The sequence below is a fragment of the Thalassophryne amazonica genome, chromosome 11 (assembly GCF_902500255.1).
Source record: "Thalassophryne amazonica chromosome 11, fThaAma1.1, whole genome shotgun sequence".
NCBI lineage: Eukaryota > Metazoa > Chordata > Actinopteri > Batrachoidiformes > Batrachoididae > Thalassophryne > Thalassophryne amazonica.
Window position 1 is genome coordinate 10,742,940 of NC_047113.1, and position 27,199 is coordinate 10,770,138.

A 27,199-nucleotide genomic window follows, 5' to 3' on the forward strand; every position below is an offset into this window, starting at 1 on the left:
TATTTACTGTCGTTGATATTAGTAATGTTTTCTTTTCTGTCCCGGTTGATCCAGACAGCCAGTTCTGGTTCGCTTTCACATACGCAGGACAAAGGTATACATACACACGATTGCCACAAGGATATGCTGAAAGCCCAACCATTTATTCGCAAGTAATGTCAGCTAGTATGGCCAAATTTGTACCACCAGGTGATAGCCAGATTTTCTTGTACGTAGACGACATTCTGATAGCCTCTCATGACAAAGATACCTGCATCACAGACACTTTGGCCACCTTACATCACCTAGCCAGGGAAGGACATAAGGTCAGCAAGAACAAATTACAGTTGTGGTCCCCGACAGTAAAGTATTTGGGACATGAATTGAGTGCACAAGGACGCACTTTTGTTCAAGACAGGAAGACGGCTATTCTCCAGGCACCCAAGCCATTGACAAAAAAGCAGATGATGTCCTTTTTAGGCATCACTGGCTACTGCCGTAGCTGGATTCCAGATTATGCACAAATTATGTCTCCTCTCTTGAAATTAATGTATGACGAAAGTACATCCATGTCAACAGCATTGAAGTGGACCCCACAGGCGGAAGCGGCATTTGTGCAAATCAAACAAAGTCTGGTGTCTAGCTCGGCTCTAGCCCTACCAAATTATGACAAACCATTTGTTCAAACTGTCGATTGCAAAGGTCATTTTATGACTTCTGTATTGACGCAGCAATATGGAGAAAGGCTTCGCCCGGTTGCCTACTATTCTTCCAAATTAGACAGTGTTGCTTGTGCACTTCCTCCGTGCGTACGTGCAGTAATAGCAGCTCTCTATGGCTATAGAGAGTTCTGCCGGAGTTGTGCTTTTCCATTCATTAATACTAAAAGTACCCCATGCAGTGTCAGCATTGCTGCTACAAACAAATATGACATTTCTGTCTCCAGCACGTCATCTTTCTTGTATGGCTACGCTCCTATCTCAACCCATTTGACTATTGAATGCTGCACAACATTAAATCCTGCCACACTCTTGCCCATCCCAGTGGATGGAGAACCACATGACTGTGTGGAGGAAGCCCAACGAGTATCTAAATGTAGACCCGATTTAAAAGATACATCTCTTTCAGAGGGCACAGTGGTATTTGTGGACGGCTCCTCAAAGAAAAATCATCTAGGAGAAACGATGACTGGGTACGCGGTAGTGACACATGATAGTGTCCTACAAGCTGTCAAGCTACCTGCTAACATGTCGGCACAAGCGGCCGAACTGGTAGCTCTCACCGTAGCCTGCCAAATTTTCAGAGATCAATCTGTCACAATCTATACTGATAGCCAATACGCATTTTCCACGGTGCATGTGTTCGCTCAACAGTGGAAAAATCGTGGAATGGTCACTTCAACAGGGAAGCCTGTCACACATGCCACTCTGCTCACCAAATTATTAGAAGCAGTCCAGCTACCCAGTCAATTGGCTATTTGTAAATGTGCAGCGCATACAAAAGTGATTGATCTTATTTCCCAAGGTAATGCGTTCGCTGATGAATCTGCAAAAGCTGCTGCTGAAGGCCATCTTCATGTGGTTGCTGATCCTAACACACTTACAATTGATAAAGCAACTGAAGTAACACCTGATCTCTTGGTAGAAATGCAAAATCAAAGCCCGGACAGTGAGAGGAAATTATGGGAAAAACATGGAGCCGTCAAAAACAAGGACGGTCTCTACATGTGACCCCTTAACAAACCTGTGTTGCCCAAAAATTTGTATAAATGGGCAGCTATTTCAAGCCATGGTGTTTCCCATGTCTCGACAGGGGGGATGATTAAACAAATCGAAACAGTGTATACAACATTTGGATTTAATAATTTTTCAAAACAATTTTGTAAAGCATGCATGATATTCAATTCAATCAATTCAATCAATTTTTTTATATAGCGCCAAATCACAACAAATAGTTGCCCCAAGGCGCTTTATATTGTAAGGCAAGGCCATACAATAATTATGTAAAACCCCAACGGTCAAAACGACCACCTGTGAGCAAGCACTTGGCTACAGTGGGAAGGAAAAACTCCCTTTTAACAGGAAGAAACCTCCAGCAGAACCAGGCTCAGGGATGTACGCCTGCAATATGTGCAAAACACAACGTAAAAGGGAATTTGAGACCTCTACGAGGAAAGTTCCCTGAACCACAATATCCATTTCAGACCATACACATGGATTATATTCAATTGAACAAAAGTGAAGGGAAAGAATTTTGTTTGGTCATTATTGATGCATTTTCAAAATGGGTCGAGATCTTCCCCACAAAACATGCAGATGCATTAACAGTGGCAAAAGCACTGTGCAAAGACATAGTACCTAGGTATGGTATACCAGAAAAAATATATAGTGACAATGGACCGCATTTTGTAAACCAAGTTGTGAGAAACATTGGACAACTGTTTTGCATAAACCTAAAAAACCACTGTGCATATCACCCGCAAAGCGCAGGACTAGTGGAAAGAATGAATGGGACAATTAAAAATAGGCTAAAGAAGGCAATGGAAGAAACAAACAGACTATGGACACAGTGCGTGGACTTAGTAAAAATGTATATAAACATCACAAGTACAGCAGGATTAACACCATATGAGACCCTTTTTGGCCGACCGTACAGATTACCTCAGTTCAGAAATCCATGGGAAATACCAAAAGAAGCAAACCTAGCTGATTATATGAGAACGATGCTGGAAAAGCAAAAGGACAGGACCTCAAACATTGATGATCCCATCTCTCCACAGGACGACCCTAAAGTGGTACCTGGAGACCGGGTACTGATAAGAAGCATCAAGAGGAAACACTGGCACTCACCTAAGTGGGAAGGTCCATTCCAAGTACTGCTCACTACACCCACAGCCTTAAAAACAGGAGAAAGACAAACGTGGATACATTTAACACATTGTAAGAAAGTGATCTCTGTAAACCCAGTGTAAGTACGGAAAGTGAGCAAGTCTGATAATAGTGTATGGCTCTGCTGTTAAGATCCAGGGCAGATACGAAAATCAGCAGAAGAAATTACAAGCCACTGACCAGAAACTTAGGACACTGACTTTAGGGAGATCCTGACTATGTCGCGCCATACACCATTATGGATGAAAACAGCATTGTGCTGCTGGGCATTAGTGTTAGGAGCCATAACAGTCACTATATGGGGAATGCACGTGTGGACACCATTAATGAAAAAGGGAATTGACTTTGGGGAAGTAGAGAACATCACAACCAGAACAGACGAAACTACAAGTGGAAATTCAATCCGCCGCGTTAAACGATGTGTGGTTACCTCAAAGGGAGTAACCTGCTACAATCATGGGAGGCAGATACTATGCGGACTAAATCCTTGTGAAGACCAGGAAACATCCTACCAATGGTTTTATGCCTGTTACACCACGCCCAGGATCTATTATGTTGTACAGATACCCTTTTTGGCCCTCAGACAAGATAGCTGGATTGGTGATCCTGGACAATGGCTGGCTTATGATTTCTACATGACTACGGGTTTTCCCCGTGCCAGTCATTGGTGGGGAAATACCTTTCTGACGAATGGCTACCCGTCCGTCTGGCCACAAAATTCCTATGGGTGGACAGACGAAGCGTATAGTTGGAAAAATATCATATCAAACCTAACAGTCAGCGGCCGAACCAAAACAGTAACATTCACAATAAACTCGTTAAAATTCCCGATAAGCAGACCAATCGAACGGATATGTCACACGTTTGCACTGTGTGCATACAAAGCGGGGTATGATCCTTGCTGGAAGATTGTGCTATGCCCAAAGACACCAAATACAAATGCCTCAAGAGACACCACGAATCAAACAATACTGGGTGACCTTCTCCCCGGACCGGGGTCTGTAAGAGCCAAGCAGGCCCGCTTGCATAAAGGGCCTCTGTCAGCAGATGATTGGTTTTTGGTAACTACGGGAATTAGCGGACAAAATAACAATTGGCTCCTGATGGCGGACCAAGCACAAAACAGGATTGCGTAGTATGTATGGGGCCCCGACCAATTTTACAGGTGATTCCAGCAGCGATATCGGACGACTACCTATTGGTGGTAATGAAAAATACAACAATACACCGAAACCACAATTGTTCAGTATGGGACCACATTTACCCCATTGCGGCTGCGGTAAAAAACAAACCAATATTCTCAGAAAAGGTAGCTTTGGGAAATTTCTCCTGTATCAAACTGCCCAGAACAGGGAAACCACTGGGAAATCTGAACGAGACTAAGTGGTGTAGTCGAATAATACAGATAAACGGTTCATTTGTACCAGTCAGCCGAAGTGACGTGTGGTGGTGGTGTGGAGATAATAGAATTTTTGACAGATTGCCTAGGAATGTGTCAGGCTACTGTGCTTTAGTGTCCCTACTCCTCCCAGTAAAAGCCATTCCCATTTTAGCCAAGGACTTGCTGACGCACCTAAAGTCTGTGGTGCCTGAAAATTGGCATAGAGTAAAAAGAGATTGGAAAGGAGTGGGAGATCCAACATATATTGACGCAATAGGAGTCCCCAGAGGAGTGCCTGATGAGTACAAACCGGCTGATCAGATAGCAGCTGGATTTGAATGCTCCATCTGTTGGTGGTGCTCAATTAATAAGAACGTAGACAGAATAAACTACATCCACTACAATGTGCAGAAATTGGGAAATTGGACAGAGGAAGGTTTGTAAGGCAAGGCCATACAATAATTACGTAAAAACCCCAACGGACAAAACGACCCCCTGTGAGCAAGCACTTGGCGACAGTGGGAAGGAAAAACTCCCTTTTAACAGGAAGAAACCTCCAGCAGAACCAGGCTCAGGGAGGGGCAGTCTTCTGCTGGGACTGGTTGGGGCTGAGGGAGAGAAACAGGAAAAAGACATGCTGTGGAGGGGAGCAGAGATCAATCACTAATGATTAAATGCAGAGTGGTGCATACAGAGCAAAAAGAGAAAGAAACACTCAGTGCATCATGGGAACCACCCAGCAGTCTAAGTCTGTAGCAGCATAACTAAGGGATGGTTCAGGGTCACCTGATCCAGCCCTAACTATAAGCTTTAGCAAAAAGGAAAGTTTTAAGCCTAATCTTAAAAGTAGAGAGGGTGTCTGTCTCCCTGATCTGAATTGGGAGCTGGTTCCACAGGAGAGGAGCCTGAAAGCTGAAGGCTCTGCCTCCCATTCTGCTCTTACAAACATTAGGAACTACAGGTAAGCCTGCAGTCTGAGAGCGAAGCGCTCTATTGGGGTGATATGGTACTATGAGGTCCCTAAGATAAGATGGGACCTGATTATTCAAAACCTTATAAGTAAGAAGAAGAATTTTAAATTCTATTCTAGAATTAACAGGAAGCCAATGAAGAGAGGCCAATATGGGTGAGATATGCTCTCTCCTTCTAGTCCCCGTTAGTACTCTAGCTGCAGCATTTTGAATTAACTGAAGGCTTTTCAGGGAACTTTTAGGACAACCTGATAATAATGAATTACAATAGTCCAGCCTAGAGGAAATAAATGCATGAATTAGTTTTTCAGCATCACTCTGAGACAAGACCTTTCTAATTTTAGAGATATTGCGTAAATGCAAAAAAGCAGTCCTACATATTTGTTTAATATGCGCTTTGAATGACATATCCTGATCAAAAATGACTTCAAGATTTCTCACAGTATTACTAGAGGTCAGGGTAATGCCATCCAGAGTAAGGATCTGGTTAGACACCATGTTTCTAAGATTTGTGGGGCCAAGTACAATACCTTTAGTTTTATCTGAGTATAAAAGCAGGAAATTAGAGGTCATCCATGTCTTTATGTCTGTAAGACAATCCTGCAGTTTAGCTAATTGGTGTGTGTCCTCTGGCTTCATGGATAGATAAAGCTGGGTATCATCTGCGTAACAATGAAAATTTAAGCAATGCCGTCTAATAATACTGCCTAAGGGAAGCATGTATAAAGTAAATAAAATTGGTCCTAGCACAGAACCTTGTGGAACTCCATAATTAACCTTAGTCTGTGAAGAAGATTCCCCATTTACATGAACAAATTGTAATCTATTAGATAAATATGATTCAAACCACCGCAGCGCAGTGCCTTTAATACCTATGGCATGCTCTAATCTCTGTAATAAAATTTTATGGTCAACAGTATCAAAAGCAGCACTGAGGTCTAACAGAACAAGCACAGAGATGAGTCCACTGTCTGAGGCCATAAGAAGATCATTTGTAACCTTCACTAATGCTGTTTCTGTACTATGATGAATTCTAAAACCTGACTGAAACTCTTCAAATAGACCATTCCTCTGCAGATGATCAGTTAGCTGTTTTACAACTACCCTTTCAAGAATTTTTGAGAGAAAAGGAAGGTTGGAGATTGACCTATAATTAGCTAAGATAGCTGGGTCAAGTGATGGCTTTTAAAGTAATGGTTTAATTACTGCCACCTTAAAAGCCTGTGGTACATAGCCAACTAATAAAGATAGATTGATCATATTTATGATCGAAGCATTAAATAATGGTAGGGCTTCCTTGAGCAACCTGGTAGGATTGGGGACTAATAGACATGTTGATGGTTTGGATGAAGTAACTAATGAAAATAACTCAGACAGAACAATCTGAGAGAAAGAGAATACCGGCATCACTGAAAGCAGCCAAAGATAACGATACATGTTTGGGATGGTTATGAGTAATTTTTTCTCTAATAGTTAAAATTTTATTAGCAAAGAAAGTCATGAAGTCATTACTAGTTAAAGTTAAAGGAATACTCAGCTCAATAGAGCTCTGACTCTTTGTCAGCCTGGCTACAGTGCTGAAAAGAAACCTGGGGTTGTTCTTATTTTCTTCAATTAGTGATGAGTAGTAAGATGTCCTAGCTTTACGGAGGGCTTTTTTATAGAGCAACAGACTCTTTTTCCAGGCTAAGTGAAGATCTTCTAAATTAGTGAGACGCCATTTCCTCTCCAACTTACGGGATATCTGCTTTAAGCTGCGAGTTTGTGAGTTATACCACGGAGTCAGGCACTTCTGATTTAAAGCTCTCTTTTTCAGAGGAGCTACAGCATCCAAAGTTGTCTTCAATGAGGATGTAAAACTATTGACGAGATACTCTATCTCAGTTACAGAGTTTAGGTAGCTACTCTGCACTGTGTTGGTATATGGCATTAGAGAACATAAAGAAGAAATCATATCCTTAAACCTAGTTACAGCGCTTTCTGAAAGACTTCTAGTGTAATGAAACTTATTCCCCACTGCTGGGTAGTCCATCAGAGTAAATGTAAATGTTATTAAGAAATGATCAGACAGAAGGGAGTTTTCAGGGAATACTGTTAAGTCTTCAATTTCCATACCATAAGTCAGAACAAGATCTAAGATATGATTAAAGTGGTGGGTGGACTCATTTACATTTTGAGCAAAGCCAATTGAGTCTAATAATAGATTAAATGCAGTGTTGAGGCTGTCATTCTCAGCATGCGTGACCTCCGATTGGCATAACCGGGTGTCATTACTGCCGACGTGAATTACAATCTTACCAAATTTACGCTTAGCCTTAGCCAGCAGTTTCAAATTTCCTTCAATGTCGCCTGCTCTGGCCCCCGGAAGACAATTGACTATGGTTGCTGGTGTCGCTAACTTCACATTTCTCAAAACAGAGTCACCAATAACCAGAGTTTGATCCTCGGCGGGTGTGTCGTCGAGTGGGGAAAAACGGTTAGAAATGTGAATGGGTTGGCGGTGTACACGGGGCTTCTGTTTAGAACTACACTTCCTCCTCACAGTCACCCAGTCGGCCTGCTTTCCCGGCTGCTCAGGATCTGCCAGAAGGAAACTAACGGTGGCTAAGCTACCTTGGTCCGCACCGACTACAGGGGCCTGGCTAGCTGTAGAATTTTCCATGGTGCGGAGCGGAGTCTCCAATTCGCCCAGCCTGGCCTCCAAAGCTACGAATAAGCTACACTTATTACAAGTACCATTACTGTTAAAGGAGGCCGAGGAATAACTAAACATTTCACACCCAGAGCAGAAAAGTGATACAATACCACAGTGAGAGCCAACCACCAGTAGAGGCAAGCAAGAGATCACTGCCCAAATATTTCTACACGTTCTTACGTTGGCTCAGACATCATGAAGATATGCACTTGATGACACTGCAGACTGTTTTGAAAGGTTCTGACAATGTCAAACATGGCAACGGTCAAAAATGTCATGAAAATGTTCCCACAACAAAAGCGTAGCCATTGGTGTAGATGAAGGTGGTCTTTGCAGCCTTTAAATGCTTCGAAACATTTGACATACAAAACTTGTCAAAATGTTCTGCCATCGTTAGTCGTCTTTTTCATGTCTTTTATCACACGATTACCATGATTTCAGGACATACTGCAACATTTTGTCCGTATACAGTGCTTAATTTGTAAAGTGGGAGGTCCCGGAGCGCAGAGGATGGGTGGCTCCGGTGCAGAAAAAAAAAAAGAAGGGGGGGGGGGGAGTTTGCGAACAACGCTGTGCGCCACACCGAAAATAAACTGGTCATTAATAACACCAGTCACACCGAATCTGGATAGAGTACAAATTCCTGTTTAATGATGTACAGTGGTCCCTCGTTTTTCACAGGAGTTACATTCTCCGCGTTCACACCGGGCGCGACGCGAGCGACTGCAGCCACAGGTTGCCATGTAATGCCTATGTAAGGACGCGTTTTGGCGCCAAACCGCACAGCGCGACACGAGTGAAGCGATTTTGAGCGTTTTGCGCGTTTGTGGCATGATATTGCGTCGCGTCACGTCGTGTTGCCCTTCTCCCCAAGTTGAAAAATCTGAACTTTTTCGTCTCATCGCGCCGCGATGACCAATCAGGGACTGAATATGTAGTGACGTGGAGATGTCTGGAGTTTGACTGAAGATGTGAACATGTCCTGTCTCTGGTAGCAGCCTGTGAGCAGGACTTATGTCTCTTTTGTCCTTTATTTCACAATCATGACAGTTTTTGGAGCGAGCAGCAGCACCACAGCAGGGGGAGCAGAGTTTCTTTTTCTTTTTTTTTTTTTTTTTTTACGTGCGTACGCGAGGGAATCATCCATGGAGATTATTTTACTTATTAACTACACAGATGTATAATAAAGCAAATGGTGACTGGTTTCTAAAGACAATTATGACAAGAGTTTTTTGGGGGGAAAGAGCGAGGAGCAGCCCCACAGCAAGCAGTGGAGTTTCGTTCTTTCTTTTTTTTTCTTTACGCACGTGCGAGCAAGCGAATTGTCTTTGTGGAGAATATTTTATTAATTAACTACACAGATGTATAATAAAAGAAATGGTGACTGGTTTCTAAACACAATTATGACAGAGTTTTTTGGGGGAGGAGTGAGCTGCAGCAAGCAGTGGAGTTTCTTTTTTTTTATTGTTTACATATGCGCGCATGAACGGGACAGTTGGTCCTCAAGTTGACAGACACACACAGAACACAATGCGCGGCTCTCCCTTCACTCACTGCCTCCGGGGGTACGGATGCGGGACCCGCAAAGAATCCAAGTCCTCTCTCGGTGGCCACGGAGCTCTGCGGCTACGGTCAACATCCGGATCAAAACAAAGAGTGTAGCCTCTGGACCTGTTGCCAGATTTGGCACAATTCTGCACAGCAGACAGGAGGGCGGCAGTGTGATTGGCAGTGAGAGCAATAAAATGGTTGAAAATCTGAGTAAAGCCCCTTTCACACCGGGCTTGCATACAGTTGCGTTGTGATGCGTTTGGAGTACACTGGCAAATTGCACAGCTTTGGCATAGTCTCTGTACATGATTGCATGTGTGATTTGCATCGCCAGTTATGCAAAGAAGAATAAAAAAAAAATAAGACTTGAAAGTTCAGCTACAATTTGCCAGGAGGCACATCAGAGATGCAAGCCTAGATTAGATCTGTTTTGGAAGAAAATTCTTCTCTGCTTTACTTCACCATGAAGCTTTGAGTAGTGATGCAAAATTCAAAACTTGCACGATACACAATTTCTTCAATGACAGCCACAGAAGCCTAGATCTTCTTCAGAGTCATCTGTGTGTCTTGGTGGCTTTCCTCACTCTTCTTCTTGTATGGTTACTCAGTTTTTGAGAACTATCAGTTCCGTATAGATTTACCATAGTGTGATACTATTTGTATTTCTACATAATTAATGTAAATAAAAACCAAGACATATTCAGTGTCTTGGAAATGTTGATGTATCCATCCCCTGACTGGTCAGAAGAAGACTGGATGTAAACGTGATGGTTTGTATGTTATAAAGGGGGGCTTAAATATTCACAGCATCATTTTGGCTTTTAGATTTTTTTATCTTTTAATTCATGTTGTAGAGATTACTTTTCACTGTGCTTTTAAGGGGCAGAATTTTAGAAATTTTAATATAAATAGCCTGAATTTTTGTTTTGTTTTTTGACATCCTAAAAAAATTCAAACATGTAAAAGCTCAGGTCCTGATGAGGGTGCGCAGGCACGAGCACATCACCCCCATTCTTCACTCCCTCCACTGGCTCCCCATTCACTGCAGTACTCAATACAAAGTCCTCCTGCACAGTCATCACTGTCTCCACGGTGTGGCCCCCACTTACCTCACTGAACTGCTCACACCACACACTTCCACTAGGACCCGGTCAGGCCAACAGCACTGTCTAGCTGTGCCCAGGACACGGCTCAAGACCATGGGTGACAGGGCCTTCTCAGTGGCTGCTCCCTGTCTATGGAACGCCCTCCCAGACCACCTCAGGGCTCCACAGACCATGGATGCTTTTAAAAAAGGACTCAAAACCTACCTTTTCACTCTGGCCTTTAGCTAAATAACTGTTGCTGTTTTATCGTTCTTATTTTGATTTTATTGTTACTGTTTTATTGCTTTTACATTGATTTATAGTCTTCTGTGTTCTTCTGTTTTATACTGTAGCACTTTGGGATTTGGTGTCAAATGTAAAGTGCATTACAAATAAAATGTATTATTATTATTATTATTATTAGCTCAAGGGGGCACTAACTTTATCACAGCACTGTATACTGGACAAATACTGAATGACGTCACCCACCCTATAGAGATATGGAAGGGCTGTTTTTGAAGCTGAAAAAAGATTTAAAAAAAAAACTGCTCTGGGTATTGCCAAGTTGGCAACACTTACATCACAACTAGCCCCCCCCCCCCAATACATCTGTCATGGAAAGGGAAACTGGTTCTTGTACCAGGCTGTAAACATTTATTTCTGCTGTAATATTGGACATTTTAACATGAAATTCTATGGCAATCTGCTCATTTTTGAAGCCAGTCAAACGCCCAATAAAGGAACTGCAATGTTTTCTTTTTCTTCTTCCAGCTGTAGCTGATTTGAGGTGGCTCAAACCTGCCATTTCTGCCTGACCTGAACAACAACCTGTTTTTGTTGAAAATTTTAAAGCAAAGTTTGAAATCACATTGTGTAGTTGACCCAACAGGTTATATTTTACAGCGTAACATGGACGTAACAATCACAACACAGCAGCAGTTGTGTCTCATGTGACCCTCACCCACTTGGTCCCCTCTGATCCATCCGTTTTCTCAAACATTTCATCCATCCAACCACTGGGCTGATTTTGCAAATCTGCTTAGACAAGTGCCAGAGACTTACAGTATATACGCGGCTGCTTTTAAGCAGGATTTACGCCTCAAAGTCATTTTCCAGAGGGGTGGCATCCCTCGGATGTCCAACAGCAATAACACAAACAGTACAGCAGAGATGTAGTGTAAAAGCAAGGACCACGAGGACAAGTCATAACTAATTGACATAGTCAAATCTCAAATGAATGGGCTAATATCGCAGAAGCAGAAAGAAAAAGCATTCGGAGTGAAGAACGAGAGAGGCAGGGAGAGGATTGGGGCCAGGCACAAGTAGGGAAATTATGTTTCACATTGCTAAATAAACAAGCAGGATGGGGGAGACTGGAGAGACATCCAACAATATTATCTTCCAAGATTACTGAAGCAATATATTTCCAGGATTACAAATACATTTCCATCATGCAGAGAAGGTCTTATTTTCATAACAGGCTGCAGACCCGTGTGAGTGGGGAGCTACTTTCTTTGTTAGCTCTGCCCTTTACACATTTCCAAAAGGTTGTTTGCGTTGAGACATGATAATCTCCCTCATGAAATAGACCTCACATTCCACACGCGAATAATGATTTCAAGTCTTTTGATCGCCGTGTGAATATTCATGCTAAACAATAAACTGTCATCGCTGCAGATGTTCGGATGTGAAGTCACAACAATTGTCTTGTTTGCCAGGTTCTCATTTTGTCTACCCTTATGAGGGCTTAATCATCAGAAGGAATATGCACCGTCTGTAGCTGCAAATGCAGATCCAGGCTATAGGTCCTATGGGAGTAAACAATGAGCTGTTAGAGAGATGTTTCTCCTGCAGGGTACGGATGTGTATGTATGTAGGTATGCTTGTGTGTGGACGAGGGTGAAGCTTTAAAAGCACTTCCATTCATTAATGCTTCCACGGGTCCACAGGCTTATGACACCACCACCTCAGACGAGAGGCTCTGAAGGACCTTGCTATACCGCAACCGCACTGAAGGCTACAAAACAATACACCGCCCACTAGGAGCCATCTATCCCTGGTGTGAACAGTGACAAATGCATACACATCTTGGGTAAAGAGACTGATGATAGATAAGGAGAAATAGAGAAATTTACAGTGAATATGAGGGAGGTGAAAGATAGAGAGCTTGAAAAGAGAGACACGGCCCAATAGAGGGTTTTAATTAGTGGATAAGGCCCAGCTATCTGTGGGTAGCAGTACTCTTGTCACGTAGTTGTGCTTTCATAGCTGACCAAGCCTGAAATCTCTTGCTGCTGATGCTGAGTTTACCAGCAGAACACATTAAGTGTAAATACTGAATCATCTCACATACAGTATTTAGGACATAAAATACAAGGGGCCCGTTCCTATATTTGGTTCAAAGCAGTGCACAGACCAGAGCAAGTGTCACATAGTTTCCAGCTGATGCAGTTCTCATTTACACCACATCCAGTGCCCCATGTTCTTTAAAAGTGCTATGATTTTGTTTTGGTTCCCCCCCCCCCCCCCCCCACTAGGTGTCATATTTGCACCACACTTCAGGACATAAACAAAGGTTCCCTGCTCGTCACTCCTTCTCACCCCCCCCCACCCCCCCCATATTCTTCCCCTCATTTGATTGGCAGATTGTATATCAAATAACAATGGTTATTTGTTCCACTGCATAGCAAAATAGTCCATTGTTATCATCTTTCATGTACAGTGGGGAAAATAGGTATTTGAGCCACTGTCGATTTTGCAAATTTTTCCACCTACAAAGAATGGAGAGGTCTGTATTTTTTTTATCGTAGGTACACTTAAACTGTGAGAGACAGAATCTAAAAAAATTAATAAATAAATAAAAAATCCAGAAAATCACATTGTATGATTTTTTTTTAATAATTAATTTTCATTTTATTGCATGAAATAAGTATTTGTTCAACTACCAACCAGCAAGAATTCTGACTCTCACAGACCTGTTAGTTGTTCTTTAAGAAGCCCTCCTCCTAGAAATCCCAGAACTACATTGGGTAGGTGTGTACGATCCTACTGCGAAGGTGTCGTGCACGCTCATTCATGCACAAACACAGTGCGAGCAACTGCAGCATGTGTAACCACATGCTGCTATGGAATAAAATAAAAAAATAAAAAAAAGCTGGTACCTGTGGAACCACATCATGCCACAGCTGTGGAATAAATAAAAAATAAAACTGAGCTACTGTCGCTGGCCTGTAAACACTGCGTGTGAAAATGCCTGAAATCAACAAAGAGATGGACGTATTTAAAAAAAATAAAACAACACACCATAAAAAACACCTTCTTTTCAAGTGTCTGTTCCTCTGTAGATGACACATGGTCACAGACGTACAGTCAAGAAATGACATTAATGAAGCAGTGCAATCTTATGTCCACATCTACAGCTGCTCGTGTCCATGTGGAACAGAGCTCACGTGGGGCAGCCGGTCAATGTGAGCGCTGTGGGTGGACACGCCCCATGTCAGTTCAGTGCACACACCAGCACACCTAGTGTCCTAGTGTGCATAGTGCAAATGGTTACATATTTTCTAAGTGCCACACAAGCGGTGTTAGATGTTTGTGTGTGTCAGGTGGACTTTGGCCGACACCTGCAGCGAGAGGGTTCAATGGGCTTGCACAGCACACACTCTCGCAAATCATTGTAGCAACAGGTGTATGGGGCATTCAAGCCAGCTACAAATTAAAGGTGATAGAGGTTGAATGGGGCATTAATCCTTGTTCTGTGATGTGATATGTAGCCCAAAAAAATTGGTTGGGTCTGTAATGGCTCAGAACCTTCCTAAAAGGCTCTCTGAAACAGCTATGTTACTCTGCTGGGTTTAGAATGCCTTGTTTGCCTTTAATGGCGTTGTTTCGGAGCTAATTTGGCAACCTCATTATGAAATGCAAGTAGGTGGCGCTGATCGGTTGCCGTTGTTTGATTGGCTTCCCTTGCTCTCACTGAAAAGAAAGCATTATTTATTTATTTTCATTGCTTTTATATTTTCTGTTGTGTTTCTATTCTAGGCTGTACTGATTGCTGGGGTTGATTTTGTCACAGAGTCGGAACTGACCCTCTACTGAGTATTAAATGCAGACTGAAGCCAGCTCGAAATCGTGCAAGGTTTGTGAAACAGTCCTCCGTGAAATGCGCAGAGCAAAGAAATAGTCGGCGGTTGTATGTACTGAGGATGCGGTTAAAAATGAATAAAAGCCAGTGATCGCGTACAATGCTTTCCGTGGGAAGATCGTAGTCCGCTAAAACAGCCTGGGAAAGCACACTTGTAGCTCGCCATTGCTTCTCTTCGAGTGTTACGAATGGGTGGGCACAACCTTATGAATAATTAATTTCGAAGGGGTGTGTGTGAAAGGGGGTGGGTGTGTGTGTGTGTGTGTGTGTGGGGGCTATTGGTGAAAAAGTGACGTAAGTTTTCTCTCAAAAACGGATTGGCCTGTTTTCTAAAATACTTGAAACAGAGGTTCTGAAACTTGCTGGCACTTCGTGTGTATTCCCCACAGCGGGGAGACTCTGAACTAACACCAAAAACCTGAAAAAGATGATTTTGATTCTCTATCCCCTTTAAATGTTTTGCATACGATTCCTGCTTCGTGCGCACTTCGACCAAATTCTCACTATGTGTGAAGGGGCCCTTAGTGCAAACAAGTATCTGGCAATATAAACAGTACTGTCACAAATACTGCAAATAGTATGGAAACAGCGTACACTGAGGTAGTAGTGTCAAAAAAGTCGAGGACATTTCCAAAATGTTAAAATGTTTGAGGGGGAATGGAGGCCACAGCTTGGGGAAAGATCCTGTTTGTTTCAAGTTGTTTATGTATGTCTGTCTTACTCTGTCCTATTTGCTCGACACGAGAAACAAACAGGCCATGTCCAAGGTGGGTCAGATCTTTAAATACTACATATACAGCTGCTCTTCCTTTCCAGATGGCTGGCATACATGGTGTCCAAGTTATGATTTACTAAGTTATGGCTTAAGAGGAATTATGGTATTGAAAGCAGAGCTAAAGCCCACAAACAGTGTCCAAATATATATGTGCTTGGGTATTCCAAATGTAAGTGTTTTGTAAAGAGCAAGTGAGACCACAGCATCTGTAGATTTGTTCACACTGCAGGTGCTGGTTTCGGTCCCCAGGGATGTTGGACATAATGTGGCTAAGTGTAAGCCTCTCAAATGACGTCATGACAACAAGTTGGACAACCAGGTGAGAGTCACTGAGCTTATTAAATGCCAAGATTTTAGGTGCCACAAATGGGTATCTCCCCGTAATAAACAATCCAATGTGTTTCTAGGTACATGGGCCACAACACGATTCAGTACTGATACTTATCATTATGGAATAATTTGATTTAATGCAGTTTAATATGATTCTTTCTTTAAAGCAGGAATTCATTTCTATATTAAATTACAATAAGCTAAAGTTTCCGTTACTTACCTTCAAATAACAACATCACACACGCTCATCTTCAACTGCTTAGTCCAATTAAGGGTTGCAGGGGGCTGGAGCCTATCCCAGCAAACATAGAGTGCAAGGCAGGGTACGTACTGGACAGGGCTGGCCACATACATACAAACAAACAGTCACACCCGCACGCACACCTACGGACAACTTTAAAGTTCCCAATTCACCTAACCTGCATCTTTGGATGTGGGAGGAAGCCGGAGCACCTGGAAAGAACCCATGTAAACACAGCAAGAACACGCAAAGTCCCAGTGTTGTATAAAGTACAGGAAAATCACACTTAAGTAAAAGTACAGATACCCATTAAAAAATGACTTTGGTAGAAGTTCAAGTAACCGATTGAAATGCTACTCAAGTAAAAGTCTTAAAGTATTTAGTACTTATTGTACTTAAGTATGACAAGTAATGTACAACTAAATGTACTCAAGTATTGAAGTAAGTATTCAAGTAAATGTTAATAATCAAAAATGGACTGATTGTTTTATATATATATATATATATATATATATATATATATATATATATATATATATATATAAAAGTTTATCTAGGCTTGTAAATGACTGGTAGTATTAGTCAAAATACTGAAAATTGTGCACATCACACAAAAACAATTCAGAAACAAGGTTTCAAAACCTAAACAAGAGTAGGCTACTCACTAGGCGTTCACAGGAAACAGTTATTTATTTCTATATGTATTTATTTATTTTCATTGTTACATGGTTTTATCTTTTCTGTTGTGTTTTGTTTCATTAGGTTCTTTTTGTCTCTTTCTCTAAAATGATATTGTAACATTATTAGTCTATTATTATTAACTATTATTGTCTATTATGTAGACTATTATTGTTGTTGCTATAATATATGAATAAAAATTAATAAAAAAAATACAATTTGACTCTTTTACGACAACGAACACAAATCAACACAAACGTGCTGATGCAAACAGCTTAATGCTACCTTTAACACTGAAAATGCCATAGACATGCTAACGCGTTAGCATCGGTCCCCTTTTTAAGTTATAAAATACATCTATCAACTGTTTCAGAAGACCATAACAGGTCGGTTTAACATAAAAATATTAAATATTACTCAGACATATGCTCTTCAGGGTTTTAGCGGGAAAAAAAATTAGGGTAAAGCGAAATAAAATCCATGAACCTGTGAATCACTGCTTCGATTGGTTCAAGGTTCAAAGCAAAGCCGTGCTGCAGAAAAGTTGATTACAGACCCGCTGCAGGTCTGTAATCAATGGAGAGAAATTATCATTTTCCTGACAAACACCTCCCAAGTGCACAACTGCAAAAAAGCCTATCGGACATTCCTCATGACAAATTGGCCTGACTTTGTTGCAGTCACTAGTAATCAGTGGTGTCTCCGGGTGAAAACACGACTTTTTTCGTGTGTGTGCGCGCGCATGTGTGTGTGTTTTTTTTTTTTTGGTAACGAGTAACGGCATGGAGAATAGAAAATGTATCGGAATAGAAGTATGCAATTAAGGTCGGAAATGTAGTGAAGTAAAAGTGAAAGTAAGCTGAATTAAAAAAACTCAAGTAAAGTACAAAGTATCCCAAAACGTACTTAAGTACAGTAGTGAAGTATTTTTACTTCGTTACTATACAACACTGCAAACTCCACACAGAAAGGCTACAGGTAGGAATCAAACCCGTGACCTTCTCGCTGTGAGGCAACAGTGCTAACCACTAAGCCATGTGCTGCCTCCTCCATAGGCCTACTTCAGGTTTTAAAGCACCTGTCACACTATGATGGATCAAGGAAACATCGGAGCAGCTGATATGAATTTTGGATATCTGTTTGTGTTCATTTTTTGTCCTGCAAAAGTCATTTTCCCATTCACTAAATGCGTTCCTTATCAGCTGTTGTCCACCAAGTCCATCAGAAAGTTTTGTGCAGACCTTTGAGCAGACATCAGACGGAAAGCTTTCCCTGTAGCTCGAAGTGACTGTTTTGTCCTGTACTTGTTTTATACTTTATAATATTCATGTGTTTATATTCTGTGGCAGTCAGATGCTTCAGACTGGGATTCTGATTGGCTAAAGGTTCCTAGGCGGGGTCTGAATTCAACACGAGGGGAGAGAAGACATTTCCCGATGTGGCAGTATGCGGTGTGACAGTTAATTTGGCCAAGATCTGAGTTAACTGAAGAGAAAGAAAGCAGGGCTGCATGCTTTTTTTTTTTTTATCTGGACATAACAGTACACCTGATGTGAGTTTCTTTCGGAAAAGGCACCTCAGAGAAAAAAAGGGTTGGTTGCTGTACTGTTGCAGCTGCACTGCATGCCAGCACAGTGAGATGCAGTGGACGAACATATTGAGGAAGTCTGTCGCGATCCCTGAGCAAGCCGGACTCTAGCCATATTCATGTTCATACCTAACTCAGTATCTCACCCAAGTCCTCGTATAGGCAGTGCCTATGCAATGCCTTGGTTACTCCAATGCCTTTCTAATGGGTCTCCCAGCTTGCATGGTGGGGCCTTTACAGATCAGATTCAAGTCACTACTGGATCTGCACCCATCTAGTTAAATGCATTCATAAAGGCTTATGCTGCACATTGACTGCTGCACTTCTCCAAGGGGTGCCATCTGGCACTGCGATCCCCACAACACAATGAAAGCTAGACTATTCTTAATTGTGGTCACCCAATGGTGGAACGAGCTACCAAATACTATAAGAGCAGGGGTGTCATCTGCCTTCAAGAAGCTCCTGAAACCCCAGGTTTTCCAAAAGCATCTTCTCTCCTAACATTTCTAACATACCTAACTTGCATTTACTACATCCATTATCTTCTCAAAATTCAGTCTCTGTGATCATCTTACATTTTCGGCCCAATGTGAAAATAAACATGCTGAAGTCTTTACATTGTAAAGATAGTATTTATAGTTATGGTGAAGTGCCCCTCAGACTACAGCGTGATTGTAATCTACTTGATTGTAAATTGCTTTGGATTAAAGCTTCAGCAAAATTAATGTAATGTATTGGTGAATTGTTACACTCCTACTGTAGTACAGGGATTATTTTTGATGGATTATAGAATGGAAGGAAGCCTGTTGTAGAGAGATGTTAAATATCTTGGTTAATACCCTTGTTAACTGGTCTGCGCATAGTTTTAGTGTGTAACCTGGTCCCACATCTGGACTAGTAGTCATTCTGATGTATATGTATATGTCCAAAGTTGATCTCAGCTTGTGTTAGTGCAGAACAAACACGTTAGGTGACAGGTGTCACAATAAATTTGATAGTTTTCTTATATGGTATGTCAAAACAGGCAGTAAATAAATAAAATAAATATGTATTGAAGGCATCAGCAAGACTGTAGACACTAGTTAGGAACATAATGGGACAATTATGAGGAATGCACATACAGTTTTATCTTCAATGTGCTCTTCACTGTGCTCTATGTATTTGTGTTTAACATCCTTGATGCCTCTTCTTTAGCTCTCTTGGGCATCCCGTTAGACCTATTTATCTGCATGCTGTGTCTCGTATACCTTAATAGAGAATGTACACTTTTGGTCATCCATGGCTCCTGATTAGGAAACACCTCAATGGACTTTCATGTTTCACCACATATTTGCTTAAAGTAGAACCACTGACGTGAAATCTTTTACTTCCGCACCATGTATTTAACCTGACCATATGTTCAAATCATTTTTATCCAAGATGGAGCTTGCAATTTCCATGTCTGTGTTAGTATTAGCCTCTGAAGGCACATATACAGTGATAACCGAAACAGCTTTGAGTTTTCTCAGTCGGAAAAATGGTTTGCACTTTAGCACCAGCATCTCTATGTTGAGAGAACAGCATCTATCGAAAAAAGCATCTATCGGTAATGTCAGTAGCTGTGCACCAAATGTGTTTAACAAAAATACACACTCTGCCTCTTTTGGTCTTATTAGACTTAAAAATCAGATGAGACTGCATGCACACAGACTTTCAGCCACAGATGGACATGAACGTATATTCAGTACCCTTCTGCCCACATACATTTATAACACTCATACTCACTGTCAAACAGCACTCTTGCACACCCACGCTGCAGAGAAACAGAAACGACCAGTGAAGACTGAACTGCTGTATAAAGCTTTCAATTTGTCTGTACCGCAGTGTTGTTACCATTGAACCTCCGAAGCACGACCTTCATCACTCTTCACACTCATGTATGAACAAAGAAAATCATATACAGCACTGTGCAAAATCCGTAGCCATCATTCAAAAAGAAATGACAAAGCAAAGACAGTGTGCAAATAATGAAAAGTTTCTATATATCAAATAGTTGATGATCAAGAGTGATAAACATTAAAGACTGATAGATATTCACTGATTATTATCCTGTATGGGATGTCAGTAGAATCATGCTCTGAACTGAAATTATATAAACCTAGTTTATTAGTATGTAAAAGCTAGCGAGAAATAAACACTTGTAAAACTGAAAACACTGTTTTTGTAACCTAATAACAGCTCTGGAGTCATTTGCAAGACATTTTGTGGACATTAGCATGGTGACATCACAGGCTGGTAACTAGCTGCAAAACCCTCTTTCATTTGTGTGTAAATATAAACTCTTTACCATATAGTATATAAAAGCTCACAAGAAATAAACACTTTAAAACTGAAAACACTGTTTTTGTAACCTGATAACAGGATTCATTTACAAGATATTTTGCAGTGTTAGCATGAACGCTAACTTCCACTAACTCAAAGCTAACTTTGCATGGAGTTAAATTTGTGTCATTAATGCATGCAAAAGCACAGAGGGTGATCAGCAATTATTCCTCGATTTCCACAACTTTTGCTCTTGTCAAAAGCTCATGTACGAGGTCTATTAGACAATAAACCGACCCTTTTATTTTTTTTTAACTATATGGATTTGAATGACGTGCGATTCCACCAATCATGCTTGAACCCTCGTGTGCATGCGTGAGTTTTTTCACACGTGTCGGTGACGTCATTTCCCTGTGGGCAGGCCTTGAGTGAGATGTGGTCCCGCCCTCTCGGCTGAATTCCTTTGTTTCACATGCTGCTCCAGACGGCACGCGTTGCTTTATCAAAATTTTTTCTGGACCTGTGAGGAATATCCGAGTGGATACTATTCGAGAAATTAAGCTGGTTTTCGGTGAAAAGTTTAACGGCTGATGAGAGATTATGGGGTGTTTCTGTCGGTGTAAGGACTTCCCACAGAGCGGGACGTCCTGCAGTGCTTCCAGGCGCCGTCGTCGGCCTGTTTCGACCTGAAAACATCCTAATTTAAGGCTTAATTCACCCAGGACGTCGTGAGAGAACAGAGAAGATTCAGAAGAGGCCGGCATGAGGACTTTATGCGGACATTCCACTGTTTAAGGACATTTTTTAATGAAAGACGTGCGAGCAGATTCGCCGAGTCGTTTCCGTGACGACTCGGCAAATCTGTGTGTGCCGCGACAGGAAAAACACCTCCGTGTTGAAAACCATTTGTAAAATTCAGGCGGCTTTTGATGGCTTTCAACAAGTGAGTAACTGAGAAATTGTTTAACAGCTTGGGCATGTTCCAACTTGCCCGTTAAGGTTTCCAACGGAGGTGTTTTTCCTGTCGCAACCCCCCGCGGTCGGGTCCGGCCCGACATGCGACTCTGCCCGCACGTTCTTTCATTACAAAATGTCCGTTAACAATGGAATGTCCGAATAAACTCCTCATGCCGAATTCTTCTGAAAGTTCTCTGTTCTCTGACGACTTCCTGGGTCAACAGAGCCTGAAATGTGGAAGTTTTCAACTTGAAACGGCGAGACGCTGCCGCCTCAAAGCGCAGATCGCCGTCAGGCGCCGTGGGCCGTCCTTAAAGCGACACTACCAGACTAAAATCTCTCATCATCCATTAAAATTTTTACCGAAAACCAGCTGAATTTATCAAATGGTGTCCACTCAGTTGTGCCTTACAGTTTTGAAAAAATTTTGATCAAACAAAGCAGCAGTCTCTGAGCCATTCCTAAACAATGAAAAAATCAATGAGAGGGTGGACGACTCCTCACTCAAAGACTGCCCACAGACGAATGACGTAACCGACAAGCGTGAAAAAACTCTCGCATGCCCACGAGGGTTCAAGCATGTCTGATGTAATCACACGTGATTCAAATCCATATGGTTTTTGAAAAAAATAATAAGGTCGGATACTTTTCTAATAGACCTCGTACATACACATGCAAGGTGTTCTGCAGATGCCATTAAAACATAAATATTGTTTTTGATTGATTGAGGAACTTTAGCGAACATGTACAAATTGTACGCAAGACAATAGGATCTTAATAATTAATGAAACAACTTCAAATTAAAAAGAACACAATGCTCATACAGCTGAGGGTAATTTAGCATTGCATGATATTTAAAAAAAAATTAACATGTTGAAATGTGAAATTTTATGTTTTACCATGAGAATAAAAAAGATTTAAAACCTGCAACCACATCTACACATAAATGTTCGGGTGCTTAAGAGTTAACATTACTGTGGCTGGTGTTCACACTACTGGCTGGAGTGACCTGAAATATGATTCGATATTTGCTATTTTTCTGTTATTTTGTTCTTTTTTTGTTTTGTCATTTATGCTGTTCATACTCGTATAGTTTGTGAGCGATGTGATTGATGTGCTGTTTTAATATGTTGGGTAGCACAATACCCATTCTACTCTGTGTAGTCTGTGTGTGTGTGTACACATACAGACTACACACACACAGACACACACACACACACACACACATATATATATATATATATATATATATATATATATATATATATATATATACACATACAGGGTTGGGAGGGTTACTTTAAAAATGTATTCCGATACAGTTACTAGTTACCTGTTGAAAGATGTAGTCAGTAACATAATCCAAGTACCATAATATTAAAGTAATGTAATTTGATTACTTTCAATTACTTCTGGATTACTCCAATATCAAATATGCTAATACAGACAAAAGAAACTAAATATAAATAGTCTTGCCCACATAGTACAGTTTATTAAGCAAAAATAAAACTGTTTCTTTTACATGGCATGCTCTGTTTTACTTCACATTATGAATTAAGAGCACCACAATATTGTTTTAAACACACCCAGTGTTCACCTGCTAAATTTTCAACAAAAAATGCCAAACAAATGAAGGATAATGAAAACTCAGGTGTGTGCAGATGAATTTGTAATTAAAAGTGGCAGAACAATATACAAAACAAACAAACAAAAAAAAATTCTGTTACTTGTTAAGTAAACATAAAATAATCTTACTTTAGTCTTTCACATAGCATTTGCACGATGGTTAACATATCAGTCCACTTATTGAACTTTCAAAATAAGAACAACAGCATAATGAAAACCATTAAATAAATATTGTCAGTAAGGAGGCGTGGTTGCCATTTTTATTCCAGGCAAGTTAGTGATTTGTGAGCATAGAAGTTCAAGAAACAGGTGGAATAAGGGACAAGGGAGACAATATTTCCTTCCATAAGTAAGTGGTTTTGGTTCTTCTTGTCACTTTGTCCGTGATATTTGGATGATAAACAGCTGTATGTCTCTTGCTGTGTCACCCGATGACACGGACCATTAACTCTTCACTTATGTCTAGTTGATATTTTCCACTGCTAGACCAATGTCTAGTTAAAATACTTTTCGTTAGTGATTAAAATTATTTGACAAGACTGGGGATTTGTTTTTTATTTGCACCTTAAAATAATGAGATTATAATGACCCGCGCTGTGCCACTCACAGTCACACCCACACATAGAGATGTGCACACACACACCACTGACTTCATCAATGAAACTCGGTCAATAAAGGATAATTGTGTAAAAATATTATATATATATATATATATATATATATATATATATATATATGGCGGTTATCAAAAGCCACTTCCTACACAATGAGCCGAAGGGCCACCCGGATACATCATCTGCGCCAGGAGCTTCGTACCCTCAAGAAGCAGTACAAGGCTGCAACTGAGGAGGAGGAGCAAACCTTAGCGGAACTGAAAAACATCCTGCGCAAGAAGCTGATGACTCTTTGCAGAGCAGAATGGCACCGGAGACGGGGGAGGGAGAGGGCAAGGAAGCGAGCGGCTTTCATCACCAACCCCTTTGGCCTTACCAAACAACTGCTAGGGGACAAGCGCAGTGGCTGGCTTGAGTGCTCTATAGAGCAAGTAAACCGCTTCCTCCAGGACACTGTGAGCAACCCTCTGAGAGACCTGGAACTGGAGCCCAACAAAGCTCTCATCAGCCCAGATCCCCCAACAACAGAGTTCAACCTGAAGGAGCCAAGCCTGAAGGAGGTTGAGGAGGTTGTCAAGGTGGCCCGCTCTGCGTCAGCACCAGGCCCCAGTGGAATTCCTTATCTGGTCTACAAGCGCTGCCCAGAGCTTCTACGGCACCTGTGGAGGATCCTGAAGGTGATTTGGAGAAGGGAAAAAGTGGCCAACCAGTGGAGGCATGCTGAGGGAGTTTGGATCCCCAAAGAGGAGAACTTACAAGACAACAGTCAGTTTCGATCCATCTCATTGCTGAGCGTGGAAGGGAAGGTGTTTTTTAGCATCAACTCACGAAGACTGACTGAGTTCCTCCTCAAGAACAGCTATATTGACCCATCAGTTCAGAAAGGAGGGATCTCTGCTCCTGGCTGCTTGGAACACACTGGGGTCATCACGCAACTCATCAGAGAGGCCCATGAGAACAAAGGCGACCTAGCTGTGTTGTGGTTGGACCTGGCCAATGCCTACGGGTCCATACCACACAAGCTGGTTGAGATTGCTCTCCACCTCCACCATGTTCCCAGTAAGATCAAGGACCTCATCCTGGATTATTATAATAACTTCAGGATGAGAGTTACTTCTGGGTCAGAGACATCGGACTGGCATCGCATTGGGAAAGGGATAATTACAGGCTGCACCATCTCTGTTGTCCTCTTCTCCCTAGCCATGAACATGGTGGTCAAGTCGGCTGAGGTGGAATGCAGAGGGCCCCTGACCAAGTCAGGTGTACGACAGCCCCCCATCAGAGCCTATATGGATGACCTCACCGTAACAACCATGTCGGTCCCGGGGTGCAGGTGGATCCTGCAAGGGCTCGAAAAGCTCATCACCTGGGCAAGGATGAGCTTCAAGCCCTCCAAATCACGATCCATGGTGCTGAAGAAGGGGAAGGTGAGTGACAAGTTCCGCTTTTCCATCTCAGGAACTGTCATCCCAACCATCACGGCGCAACCCGTGAAGAGTTTGGGGAAACTCTTCGACTCCACCCTGAAGAACTCAGCAGCCATCCAGAAGGCCAGCTTAGAACTTGGAACCTGGCTCACCAAGGTAGACAAGTCTGGCCTGCCTGGTAAGTTTAAAGCCTGGATCTACCAGCATTCAATCCTGCCCCGCATCCTGTGGCCCCTGTTGATTTATGCAGTCCCAATAACAGCAGTTGAGTCCCTAGAGAGGAAGATCAGTGGCTTTCTTCGAAAGTGGCTGGGACTTCCTCGCAGCCTTACCAGTGCTGCCCTGTACGGAACGAGTAACATCCTGCAGCTTCCTCTCAGTGGTCTCACAGAAGAGTTCATGGTGGCACGCACCAGAGAAGTTCTACAGTACAGGGACTCAAAGGACTGCAAAGTGTCAGCAGCTGGCATCGAGGTGTGGACAGGAAGGAAGTGGAAGGCATGGGAAGCAGTGGAGCTGGCAGAGTCACGCCTAAGACAGAAGGCATTGGTAGGCACTGTGGCAACAGGCAGAGCAGGCTTGGGTTACTTCCCAAAGATCCTCATCAGCCAGGCCCATGGGAAGGAAAGGCACCACCTGATCCAGGAGGAAGTCAGAGCAGGTGTGGAGGAAGAGCGGGTGAGCAGGGCAGTAGGACTACGGCAACAGGGAGCATGGACAAGGTGGGAGAGCGCACTACAGCGCAGAATCACCTGGACAAACATCTTGCAGCCAGATTTTCAGTGGGTCCGCTTCCTGGTGCAAGCTGTCTACGATGCTCTGCCAAGTCCAGCGAACCTCCATGTGTGGGGGAAAAGTGAGACACCTTCCTGCCCACTGTGCTCTGGTAGAGGCTCTTTAGAACACCTCCTCAGTGGCTGCCCAAAGGCTCTGGCAGATGGTCGCTATCGCTGGCGCCATGACCAGGTGCTTAAGGCAGTCGCTGAGAGCGTAGCCTCAGCCATCAGCTCCAGCAAGAACCATCATGCTCCAAAGAAGGCAATCTCCTTTGTTAAAGCTGGAGAAAAACCCAGAGCAAATCAACATGCGACATCAGGACTACTCCACACAGCAGCTGACTGGCAGTTGCAGGTTGACCTGGGTAGGCAGCTGAGGTTCCCCCAGCACATCGCAACAACATTCCTTCGCCCAGATATGATCATGACCTCTCAGTCTTGGAAACAGCTGATCATACTGGAGTTGACAGTGCCCTGGGAAGAAAACATCGAGTACGCCAATGAGAGGAAGAGGGCTAAGTACCAGGAACTGGTGGAGGAGTGCAGGGAGGGAGGCTGGAAGACAGTCTACGAGCCCATAGAGGTAGGCTGCAGGGGATTTGCAGGGCGGTCTCTGTGCAAGGTCCTCAGCCGCCTGGGCATCGTAGGAATGGCAAAGAGGGCCATCAAGTCCGCAAGCGAAGCCGCCGAAAACGCCACCAGGTGGCTTTGGGTGAAGAGGGCAGATCCGTGGGCTGCTACTGGGATGCAAGTCGGGGCTTGATCACCCCCGGCTGGGTCGTCTGGGTGACGGTGTATGATGTTGCAAGACTTGAAACACCCGATGACCCCAGGATACATCACTGATGATGCGTCCCAGTGCATCCATGAGGTGTATTTTGAATATATATATATATATATATATATATATATATATATATATATATATATATATATGTATATATATATATATACATATATATATATAAATGTATTGTAATGGTTTTAGGAGCCTCAGCTCAGCAGCTTGAACAGCGCAGATCTGTGTCACTTTCAACACTAATATTTGGGAATGTGTGTGTGTGTCAGAGTAAGTTTAATACTTTCCTGACATCATTTAATGTCATTTAATTTTACTGGCTCGATATCCAGGTCAAAATGACATTTTAACACATATTTTGCGAGCATTTTTCTGAGTGTGTTCAGTCGCGAA

The 27,199-nt window shown here is 42.3% G+C and overlaps 2 protein-coding genes across 2 annotated transcripts in view; one reads left to right on the plus strand and one right to left on the minus strand.

The window, feature by feature from the left end:
* tenm1 (teneurin transmembrane protein 1) overlaps nt 1–27,199 on the minus strand; it is a 728,712-nt gene that overhangs the window by 646,002 nt on the left and 55,511 nt on the right.
* LOC117520112 lies at nt 23,957–26,770 on the plus strand. The gene has a single exon (XM_034181411.1). The coding sequence runs from the start codon at nt 23,957–23,959 to the stop codon at nt 26,768–26,770; it is 2,814 nt and encodes a 937-aa protein (XP_034037302.1).

Bases quoted from the DNA above. Each gene is read 5' to 3' on its own strand.
- LOC117520112 (XM_034181411.1), top strand. From the start codon at position 23,957: ATGAGCCGAAGGGCCACCCGGATACATCATCTGCGCCAGGAGCTTCGT.